This window comes from Siniperca chuatsi, linkage group LG20 (assembly GCF_020085105.1).
Source record: "Siniperca chuatsi isolate FFG_IHB_CAS linkage group LG20, ASM2008510v1, whole genome shotgun sequence".
Lineage (NCBI taxonomy): Eukaryota > Metazoa > Chordata > Actinopteri > Centrarchiformes > Sinipercidae > Siniperca > Siniperca chuatsi.
This window is the reverse complement of record NC_058061.1, coordinates 5,186,371-5,198,301: the sequence shown is the minus strand read 5'-3', so window position 1 is coordinate 5,198,301 and position 11,931 is coordinate 5,186,371. Positions and strand designations below refer to the sequence as shown.

At 39.8% G+C, this 11,931-nt stretch overlaps 1 protein-coding gene across 1 annotated transcript; it reads left to right on the top strand.

Moving 5' to 3' along the window:
- Positions 1-2,069: 2,069 nt before the first annotated feature.
- On the top strand, positions 2,070-11,488 carry meox1 (mesenchyme homeobox 1). The gene is made up of 3 exons (XM_044178584.1): positions 2,070-3,076; positions 7,770-7,942; positions 10,698-11,488. The coding sequence occupies exons 1-3, from the start codon at positions 2,581-2,583 to the stop codon at positions 10,818-10,820; spliced, it is 792 nt and encodes a 263-aa protein (XP_044034519.1). The 5' UTR covers positions 2,070-2,580; the 3' UTR covers positions 10,821-11,488.
- Positions 11,489-11,931: the final 443 nt, after the last annotated feature.

Genomic DNA, 11,931 nt, shown 5'->3' with positions numbered 1-11,931 from the left:
TATTATTACTATATTTTTCTTATTGTCAACAAATTCCGTAAGGACACCAAAACAAGCAATGTGTTATTCCATCTCTTGACTTCTGAAGGTCAGAGAGCTATTGTAATGAGCGCTAGCATGTTCCCGGCTAGCTAGCACGTTAGCGGTTATCCTGCCAGCTGTAGTGGTTTACCAATTAGCCTGCAAGTAGTCACTACGTCACCATGCCTCTAGAACCAAATAATTTGTGAAGACCCGCAGATTCACAATTTTCAGTGCCACTTTCTTGTGTGACCAGGCTTTTATCCTTTAATAATGTCAAAAATGTGTTTGGGACTTTCTTTCACATACACAGAAATACACATAAACCCCCTTTATCTCTGTCTTTGACACGTACACACACCCTCTCACTGATGTATATTTTAACAGCACACACACACAGACACACACTCTAATTTATACTGACACACAGATGGCCCCTGCTCTGACCACAAATGCAGTGTAACCCCTGCTCCCTGCGGTGCGGCCAGGGCTCAGACTGCCAGTAAAAGCGAGGGATGCTTCATGGCTCAACAATTCGCTGGGTAAATGGAAAGGGTTTGGTGTGTGACCTCAAACACTCTCCTTTCTGTCTCTCTTTCTCTATCTGACTTTTTGTCCACTCGTAGTTTTGTTGGCTTTCATTTAATCCCATTTTCCTCTTGGCCTCTTTTTATGTCTTGTGTTACTTTCTTATATTCAACTTTGCATCAGTGGATGTTCAGATCTTTATTTTTTGTTTCTCTCTGTCTCTGAGTTTTTTCCTCCTCTCCTTTTCTTGAAAGATTTTGTCGCAACTGAATGCAGTGTGTACGAAATAGGGTCGGAGCATATTCTAGCATCCAGAGAGCAATACAGGGTAATTTTAGGTGCTTTTCTTTTTCTCTTTCTTTCTGGCTACGAAATAGTCACCAGCAGAGGTACAAAACAAGTTCTCCCTATCTCTCAGGTGCACTACCTAGGTTTTTGCTCATTCCCTTTTTCTGCTTCTTTCTTCTCTGGTGGAGGTGTGATCCACCTCCCCTCATGTCTGAGAGGTCAGGAGCAAAGTGAGGACACACAAGGAAGGCAAACCTCAGCTCACAAATATGAGCAGCATGAAGAAAAACTGTGCATTTCTGTAAAATGTGGTTCAGTGGGTTTACTGGGTAACGGATACGCTGAAATTGAGTCCAAATTTTGGTTTAGCCAAAAAGGTTTTAATGGTATTAGAGACATTACTTCATGGGGAAGTGGCTTCTATCGTGAGTAGCCTGCAGAGATTAAAAATCAGTGATCTTAAAATTGAATAATTACATCTCTTTTCATCCAAATGTGGTAACCTACATGTGACTGCTGTCACACACAATTGCTACTGCTGCTTAATATCTCTGACGTAATAAGCAAGAAAGGGTTCCACACAGAAACACAACACATACAAAAAAATAGCAAAGTCCCTCAGTCACAGTGTTTGCTAAGAGAAAATATTAACTTGTGTTTTTGAAATATGGCTCTGAAATTTCATACTGTGTTTCAACAAAGTGAGAAAACCTCAAGAGGTGTGACAGCCTGCATAGCCAATATCAAATCCAGTCCTCCTATCACCTCAGAGTTAAAGAAAGTCCAGCCAGGTGGATTTGGGTGTGTAGCATTAATGTGCACAGGCACACACACAGTCATTAAAACAGAGAAAGAAAAGAAAAGACTTTTCAGATTGGAGAAGACAGGCAGGGATCAGGGGTGCAGGGGGAAAGGGTTAGGGTTAACTTTCCTCTAAAGGGTGTCAAAAAAGGAACTAAATTGGGTGTCAGAAAGCGCTAAGGAGCTGAAATAAGTCAGGTTCCCCAGCTCTCATGTGGGTGGGTCATTTTATATTTTACAGACAATGTCCCTTTAAAAAGCCCCACGTCTGGAAAGCCCATTAGATGTGCATATAAAATTTCCCCCGTGATTAATAGTTGATGAGGCAGGGTTGGTTGGAGGGTACTACCAACATGTGGCCGGCAGGGCTCCTCCTCTGCAATCTCACGTTACACTCCATAAACTTGCCACTCTTTCCCACCTATATGTTTAAAAAGGAGGAGGGCTCACTTGTCAAGAATGCCTTAGAAGAGTTGTGAAAACAGCCAGCCCGAGAAGGGGAGTCATGCAGTTGCGGATGCAGCTCTCCTGCCGAGCCACAAGCCAGTCAGATCAGTCAGGGAGAGAGGGTGTGTGAGAGCAAGACAGAGGGAAAGTGTGTGAGAGTGTGTCAGGACCAGAGGCTCCAAAGGACGTCACACACACGATCCCAGAGAGAGAGGGAAACACGCTGTCACAGGAAGGCGTCTATCCTCACGCATTCTGGGCTGTGGAAGATTCAACAGCCTCTGACAAAAGTGAGTATTCCTGAGGTGGAAGCAGTAAGACGATGATGTGCATTTAGTCAGCTGAAGTGGATTTTCCTCAAGACTGAGGCAGACTGACAAGATACAGATTTCCAGTCCTAACTTACTTTCTGGCAGGGGGGGTTCAACTCCTCTACAAGGAAAACACTTGCAATAAGACACTGATCAAGATTGTGTGAAGTGTTATTGCATCACCATGGATCAGCCAGCCAGCAGCTGCATGCGGAGCGCTCACCCCAGCAGCCCAATCTGGGGTTGCATGAGGAACCCTCACTCAGGGGTCCCAGGAGCCAATCTGCAGTCACCCTACCAGCAGGCCCCTTTCTCCCTCCACCAGAAGCCCGAGTTCCTGGCCTACACAGACTTCACCAGCTCCTGCCTGGTGCCGACTGCGCCACACGCAGCCTACCCCCGCGACGACAGACTGTACCAAGAGAGCCAGGGGGGTTACCAGAGAGCGGACTGGCAGTTCAACCCCTGTGAGACACGAGTGAGAGCGCCCGAGGCCTGCCCGCCTGTCGTCGCCTCTGTTGTAGTAGGTGGAGGTGGAGGGCCAGAGCTGGACAGTGTAGGGGCAGACAGGCTGCCAGGGGCCGTGCCTGGGTGCCTGGAGGGAGAATACTCACCGCAGAGCGTGGCGTCGGCCGACTCTGACAAGAAGAGCTCCAATAAGAGGAAGAGAGATGTCACAGGTGAGTCAGGGTGCACTGGGAGAGATGGGAGTCAGCTGGGGTGTGTTGGTTTATGGGGAAAGAAGAGCATCCAAAAACAAATCACAGGAGGCTTAGAAAAGGAAAACATACAGTGATAAAATGCACATTTGGGACTATTAAAAATGACAGTGGACATTCCTCTTTTTCTACTGTACACTGGTGTATTTGATGGTGGAAATATAAAGAAAAAATGAGGAGGAAACATGGAAATGTGCCATGGAAGCAGCACAACTTTTGATCTGGCAATGAATAAAAATGAAAGATTGACAGTAAAGTTTTTTTTTGCCAAATCTCTGCACACAGGTGTAAAAAATGCTATGCCATTGTTGCTATATTTAAAGTTTAGCAAATGTTGAGTATGTCAAGGTTAAGAATTTCTTCGGTGCCCTGTATCACAGCTGGCATCGACACAGATTCTCTCTATTTCCTCACCAAATTGATCTTAAGCAGCACTCTGACCAGATTGCTATGTGAAAGGTGAGTAAGTGACAAGACTTTTGTGTTCAAGACACACACTTTAAGTAGCAGTTGCATCCTGTTATTGTTCAAGGGTTTTCAAAAGGCTGAAATGATTAATGGGACATGTGAACATTTCATTGCGCTCCTGTATCCGTTGGAAATAGACTATTGTGTTATAACAGTATGGCCACATTCGAGATGAAAAAAATTACATCAGGCTTCTGTGGGGAAAAGTGGTTTAAGGCATCACAGGTGCTTCAGACTGTATTTATTTTTATGTGTTTTAGATTTATAAGTCTCAAAAGTGAATTAGTGAAATAAATGAATACACAAGCCTGCTGTATATAATAGTGAATCAGCAAATTATTAATTTCAGAACTTTTTCACCTAAAAGTATTGAAGAGAAAAAAGGGTTTTTCAGCCGCTTCACCAAACACCAGTGAGTCAAAATAAGATGATAATATATTACATGCTATTTCCAGCAACACCTTTTTGCCACAGAAGAATGAGCTCATGTGTCCTTACATGTCCTTATATATGCTTAGAGTTTAGTTGTAAGCATTGAAATAGTATCATTCCATGCTTTTGGATTATAGTGCAATTTATTCCCCTGATTATACTTCAGACTTGCTAATAGGAAACAAAAGTAACTGATATCCATGACGAACAAATTTCTAAAAGTTTCACACATAACGTTAACAACGAGAGCAACAGACTAAAGGAAATATTTATGTTTAAACTGAATCTAAAGGTGTAAAAGATTTAATGTGCAGAATCTCACCCTGGCAGAATGAAAATAAATCCACGTCCAACACAGCTGGAGCGTTCACATTTCATCTGTGAAAACCGTTTTCTAGACTGAGGAAAATTTCAGCCTGTTGACTTTGTTTCCCTCACAAAGATGATGATTTATGCAATAAGACTGGCATTTGCACTACACCTAAAAAGAAAGAAAAAGTTTGCAATAAATACTGCACATTTGTACTGTGGAGAAATTCATGTAGCCTCTAGTAAAACTTTGTAAGGCTTGAAGAAAGTTTCTTGTACATATAGTAAATGAGATTTGGTTGTAGGGAGAAAACTTTGTGGCTCAGTATTTACAAATTTAAATTTTAATCCACTTAGAGTGCTAGATGGGTGGAGTTTGCTCCATCATACAGTATCACTTCAGATATTGTCTAAGTTATACAGTAGTATTCAGTATTCTTTAAGTGCTTCATTGTGATTATCTTTTTTGTCCAAGCGTTACAGACCATATCTAATTAGAAGAACACGAATAATTATTTGGAAAAACTATATAACTAATGTCTGCAACAGCCTAATTGAAGAGGATGGTGGGGGAGTACAGACGCCCCCTCCCTCCCTTTCTTACCTTATTGTAACCTCCACTCACTACACTGAAAACATGCCAGACCACGTCTGGTAAAATCACTTTGCCTGTGAGCCCACTTTTTACATTCTTATCCATTGACATTTTCCTGTCGTTAAGCCGTAACACAATCTACCACTGAGTGCATGCAACATGTCTGACCACTACATCAGTTCTTGGTTTCAGAAAAGAGCCATTCAGTCTTGCATTGACTAGCTCGTAGAAGAGCATATATTAGGAAAATGTCCTGAAGGCATTCGCATTACAGACAGAGCTGCTATACAGTCTGCTTATGTCTGTGTGTATTTATACAGATATGGAAATGTGGTGCACTGGAAGTGGAACTCCAACTGGTATCTGATATTGACTTTAATCCAAAGTTTGCAAATCTGACAATATTATTATTATATTGAATTGTCTGTCATTTCTGATAAATTAACGAAAACAACTATTAAAAAAGTTCTATTTCATTATAAAATCAAATTTTTTTTTACCATTTATAGCACTGAATATAACAATAAATGGTGTATAACAACCTATAATAAAAAAAAATGAGGATTTTTAAAATTGTGATTATTTTGCTATATACATTTTTAAGTGTTTATTAATGTATTTGTCACTAATTATAACTCCTCTTGTGAAGCATCTATAACTGTATAAACAGTTAATGAGTGCATAATAACACAGCTGCATGATTCCACGTATGAACGAATCCTTACAGTATGGTATAAAGTATGTATTAACTGTTTGTACACATGTGCAAATAATTCACAGGTGGGTATAAAAGTGTTAGCAAATCAAAACTCATAAAGACAATTCATTATATTTAACTTTTTATAAAGCATACATTACCCGTCCAAGCATATTAATAAACTCTTATATATAAGAGCTATTTATATAATTATATAAATATATCTGTTTACATATTACAAACATTATAAAGTGTTAGTGTGTTATAAACAATTTATTAAATCATTACTTCTTACAAATGATAAATAAGGAGGTTTAAATAAAGTGTTACCAATAAAACATCCTAACTCATAGTGAAATCCTGGTTCCGACTTTTACACACACAAATTACGTGATAAATCACACATAATTTTCACCTGGGGTTTTTGCTTTAAAACAATCATTTACCACAGCTTTAATTCTGTCCTGATGAAGACAAACTACTTTTGCAGCATCCACCCAAAAAGGCACCAAATGCTGTTTGTCTTTGGGACCCTGCTGGGTGCAGAAGCCTTCTCCCAACAAGTTTACGGTCTCTGGCTGTGCTGGATATTTATTGGGGGCCTGTTTAGTGAGAACCAGTATGTGCCCTGCCAGGTGTTCAGTCTAACTAAACCTGCTTGACACAGCTCCAGACCAGACCTGACAAGGCCAGGCAGTGCTGGCACACTCTGGGTAGCGTGTCATTAATAACACTTAACCAACAATAAGAAGGTTTTTTGGCATGACACATGGTTACTCCAGTACACTCATCAGGCGTTTGCACACATTAGCAGGTATGCACAAGCTACACGTGTGCACAAACACACACACATGTCCTGGTCTGCCCAGTCGCATCTGGCCCAGGTACTGCAGTCCATTTCACATTTTGGCCCGCTGCTCTGGCAAGCACCGAGCAAAACTTCTCACTTTGACAAATTAGAACCATTTTCTAGAGATTACATCAGCTGCTAGTGTCGCTACCAATGCACAATTATTACCCAAACTCTTTCCCTTTAATACGCAAGAGAGGTTTTACTGAAAGTTATATCAACTAGCTTTCATTTATATTAATCCTGGTAAATGAGGTTTAAAATTCTACCATTTCCTAGGAAATATGAAGATAGAGAACTCTATAAATTTTATCAATAAACTGCACAACTCTTGTTTTATGAGAGCTTGGCTAATGATGCTGTGTTTGTTCACAGTTTTACTACTGAAACTGATGTCAGTGTAGTTCAAAGCACATTTACTGATCGACCCTAACAGCTGACCGCCACATGCATAGAGATATATCAGGCTTTTTCCTGATGTATTTGCTGTCATGTAGAGATGAGTTAATGTGAATCTCCTCCGAGTGCTCCGGAGGGAAATCTTCTGACACACACACACACATCGACACACACACACAGACAAACACCAACGTAGCACTCAGACCTGGACACATCCGCACCTTTGTTCTTTTGTTAGAGGCTTTAACGATGTTCCGCTGCATTCCTCTCCTAACTCAGTCCCTCTGTGGCTGGTTTGGCGGCCCCTGCCCTGTGCCGATATGCTCTCACACACACCATGAATGAATGTTGAAATGTGTGAATTTGTACTTAAATATGCATACGCATAAACAGACAAATAAAGGCAGAAGCCAGGAAAAACTACATGCTTCACTGCACACATGCTGCAGGTGAACAGGACTCATAAGCTCAGGTCAGGGTGGTCTCTTTTTAAAGTGCTGGTTTTGGTGTTTACTATATGAGGGGCCTCTCACTAAAGAGTCTTTGGAGTTGTGATTTGTTGGTTGGAAAAGTCCTTAAGGTCTGTTTAATAGTCAACTAGAGACTGGTCACAAAATGGCTAGAGAGCTAATTCAAATCAGATTAGCTGTGAATAAAATGAAAATAGGGTCTGTTGGTCAAGTGATAGAATCACCATGTAAGACAAACTGGGTCCCTAACCCCTTATATAGAAATATATATTATATATATTTTTTTAAAACAAATGTGATGAAAAAAGTATGCAAACAATATGGATACCTTCCTCTAAAATAATGCAGAGAATATGTTAATTTGTCAGCAAACAACCTTAAGGAAAGTTGTTGAGAATTTCCACAAAGAACATGTCCTATTTGTTTCTCTCCAGATATCCAGGAGTCCAGTTTTAAGGTGGACTCCAGCTGCAAGGCCCGGAAAGAGCGCACAGCGTTCACCAAGGAGCAGCTGCGAGAGCTGGAAGCTGAGTTCACCCACCACAACTACCTGACCAGACTCCGCCGCTACGAGATCGCCGTCAACCTGGACCTCACAGAGAGACAGGTACACCACCTTTCCCTCACATATGATTCCCAGTAGGGCAGGAAAAATATAATATTTATATTATTATCACTCCATATTAACCACTCATCTATTAATTTTTCAAAGATCTTAAATATGAAAGTAAGTTTTGTTTGTAGTCAAATTGTGACTCACTTAAAAACAATTTTTCAACAGACTTTTCATTTAAGACAATAAAAAGATACAAAATCTGGTAGAGTGCAGAATGATCAGCTACCAATCTTTTTTTTTTATTCCTACTGTCATATTTTAAAATGCCAAATTTTACTAAACAATACAAAAATAAGATCACCACAAACACCTTAAATAGCCCAAATGGTTTGATTTCCAGGGGCATAAAAACGAAAGATTTAACAAAAAAAATAAAACAAATATTTCTTCCAACAAGGTAATCATCATGTATTTAAAGTGGACCATATCCACAGTATTCTAAATCTCTCTCCTTCCACTATATAATAATAATAATAATGCATACACATAGTTGCATTTAATTACAATGAACCATTTTTTCCACACTATTTTTCATCCTGTGGTTCTAGCGGAATGACATGCAGCTTTAATGAGTGGGCGGCAGCTCCAGACTTGATGAAATCAGGCGAACATGTGTCAATGCTGCTGGATAAAACCCCAGTCTGCCTGTCAGGCCCAGTGTCCTAATGAGGCCACGGTGCCACAGTGACCACACATACTGCCGTCTGCTCCTAAATGTATTTCCCAGACCTCTGGAACACACACACACACACACACACACACACTTGTATAGACACACACACTAACACAGCCAGGTTCCATCTTCACTCAGAGCTCCCACTGCAACTTGTCGACTTTTTCCAACTCATCCTACATGCTTTGGCATCGTGTTGTCCTTTCAATCAGTCACAATGAGCAGGAAAGCTAAAAGACGAAGAGGCTACAGTATGTGGGAACAGATTCATCTGAATCCCAGAGTTGCAAGGGGGAATGCTTAATGGGATGTGCAGAGGTCACTCAAAACATCCTTGACCTTAGATTCTAAACTGAAAAAAGAACTAGAGCCTTGAGCTGCTACAGTCATCTTAAAACTTGAATTTAGTTTAATACTTAACGAGACTTAAACTTGACCTGTCATCGCTGTCCTGTGAAAATCATGACTCTCCAAAATGTCAACTTTTTATCAACCAGCTTGAAGAGCTTAGTGTCATTGCATTTTGATACAATCCAAACAGTTGTAATGGGTTGTATTAACTTAAAGGATAAGGCTGAGGATATTCTATATTTTTCCTTCTGTCAACAAATCCCATCAAAAGACCAAAACCAACAACATCATATTAACAACCTATTAAAAACCTGTGTATCCAAAGCCTGCTATTATTCCTCTGTGCCATAGAGCTCCATTGTTGTCCAAAAACTATTAAAAACACATAAACCAACCAATTTGTTGCACTGGGTGACATGTTCCTTCACTATGATGAACATTGGTACAGTAGATTATTTTGAGTCAATCCCACATACACTGTCCTGCTGCTGTAAATATTCACCAGTGTACCAAATGTGTATTTATCTGCAGCTGAGAATAGTCCACAACAAATACACAATTTATTCCTGTTATAGTAACGTTTGCTAAAAACTACAGTGGCCAGCTGTTTTTTTTTAAATTACTGAGCCTTTTTTTTTATATATACCATACATATAGTAGTTATAAACTACAGTTCATGCACCTGTCACCATATTTTATGAGCTTGTAAAATCCTGAGGGAATGTTCTTAATCACAGACTTAACAAATGTTAAGTCCCCTCAGTTGTTTTTCTGCCGCATTTTCCCAGTAATTTTCTTGAGTCTCAGGAAGTGTTTGTTTTCGCTTCTATTCTTGGCCGGACAGTTAAAGCATGATATCATTCTCATTTCAGAACAGTGCAATGACACAGATGAGCACTATCCACACTGCGAATAAACTCCCATCCTGTGTAGGCTGACATCCTGATAGTTGACTCTTTTGACCTACTGTCTATACGATACTCTCTGCCTGCATTTGCAGAGATTTTTGAGCCAGAACCGAGCGCTTTGTACTGACAATTCATACTCCTTGCAAGGCCAACACAAACCGAGCCAATTTATATACTGCCCTGGGAGATTTGTGGGGGATTATTTGTCAATTTTTCTGCTGACCATGTTATAAACTTTGCTAAAAATTGAAAAACAGAGAGAAAAGCCACAGTGATCCTGTTACAAGTTCAAATTCTGTGAAAAAAATACATCTGCACTGTGTTATCTAGTATAGATACTTATTGTTGAGTACTTAATTTGCAGTATTAATTGTTATATACCGGTACTAGTAGTAGTTTAACTTATTGATTAAGCTGATGTTTATTTTCTCAATTAATTGCTTAATGGTTTGGTCAATAAAATGTCAGAAAATAGTGAAAAATGTGCATAAAATTTTTTCAAAATCCACAGTGATGTCTTCAAATTGCTTGTTTTGTCTGACCAACAGTCCCAAGCCCGAAGATATTTAATTTTTTTGTTGATTCACTAATCAAATAATCGACAGCATTCATCTTAAATTATTGCAAAGGGAGAAGAGGTAATCTGTCTGAGGCAAATTTAGCTCAGATTTACATTTTGTCCATGAATGCTGATGACTTTGCATCAGACCTTTAAATGCGATTCTTTATCAAAATCAAGATCACACTTTTAATTTGGCTTTATCAGCATTAATGCATAATCTAATGTAGCATTTCCTTTATTTCTCTACAACAGGTGAAAGTGTGGTTTCAGAACAGGAGGATGAAGTGGAAGAGAGTGAAGGGAGGACAGTCGTCTTCGCCCAACGACCTGGAAAATGACGACATAGACTCCGCTGCCTCGCCCAGCTCTGAATGAACAAAGGAGTCGGCATTATGAAAAGGAGATGCGACACAGACCTTGTGACACAGAGAAACTGGGGTCAACTGGACAGCAGCACAATGCAACCTTCACTCATCTCTTTGGAAAGCTGCAGGAACAACTCTAGAGACTCTTTTTAATTCCCAGGAAGAAATCACTGAGCATCACCTTTGTTGTTTTCTGTTGTAAATAGTTGATTTATGTCCATAACGAACTGCATTTTGATACACTATTGATAAATACTCTGTTCAAGAGGCCACCTCTTGTTGCATTGACTGTTTCAATAGTAGAGATGATACTTATGGTCATTGTAGATCAGTGACAAAGTCCAGACAGCAGCTTAAAGGCCAGTGATGACATATCAGACCGTGATGCGATTGTGTTTGAGTGCATCCCCTTTGGTTTCAGTATTGTAATCATGGCCTTTGACGCTTGACTACAACCACCTGGGAAAACTCAGACTGCACAAGTGTTGCCAAGCCATAAGTGCCTCCGAATCAGATCTCTTTTTTAATTTTGTCAGTTTCTTTTTCCTAGAATATAGTTGTTTTTTCTGTCAAGCATTTTTTTTTTACTATTCTTTTTTATACATGTTGAATGTTATTGATAAAACACAGATGTTGCCTGTTTTTGCAAATAGAATAAATCATCTGCTGCAAAATGGGGAAAATATCTTGATAATTTCTTCCACCCACAACAATCGAGTTATGATTGGACAGTAGATCGATCTGTATTCTTGGCTGATGGTTTTATCACGTGTGGATCTTTCGGTCAGACATGACATGACAAAATGATAAGTGAGGAGAAGTTTGCTTCCATTTGCTTTTGATGTCGGCAGCTGACATCAAAGGTAATAAATTGTGTGTGTCTGTGTGTGTGTGTGTGTGTGTGTGTGTGTACTTGCATCCCCCTTTAAGCAAGGTTTTTTTTGAGTGACTTAAATAGGTCTGGTGTTGCACTCATTGATGACATTAAACCAACCAATCGGAAGAGCTGTGCCAGAGCCAGAAAGAAAAAGGCAACAAGCAAGGATGAGATTGACGCAGCTATGCAGGTTTTATATATATATATCAACAATGAATCAAATCCCTATGCGTAGTGTGAAAAG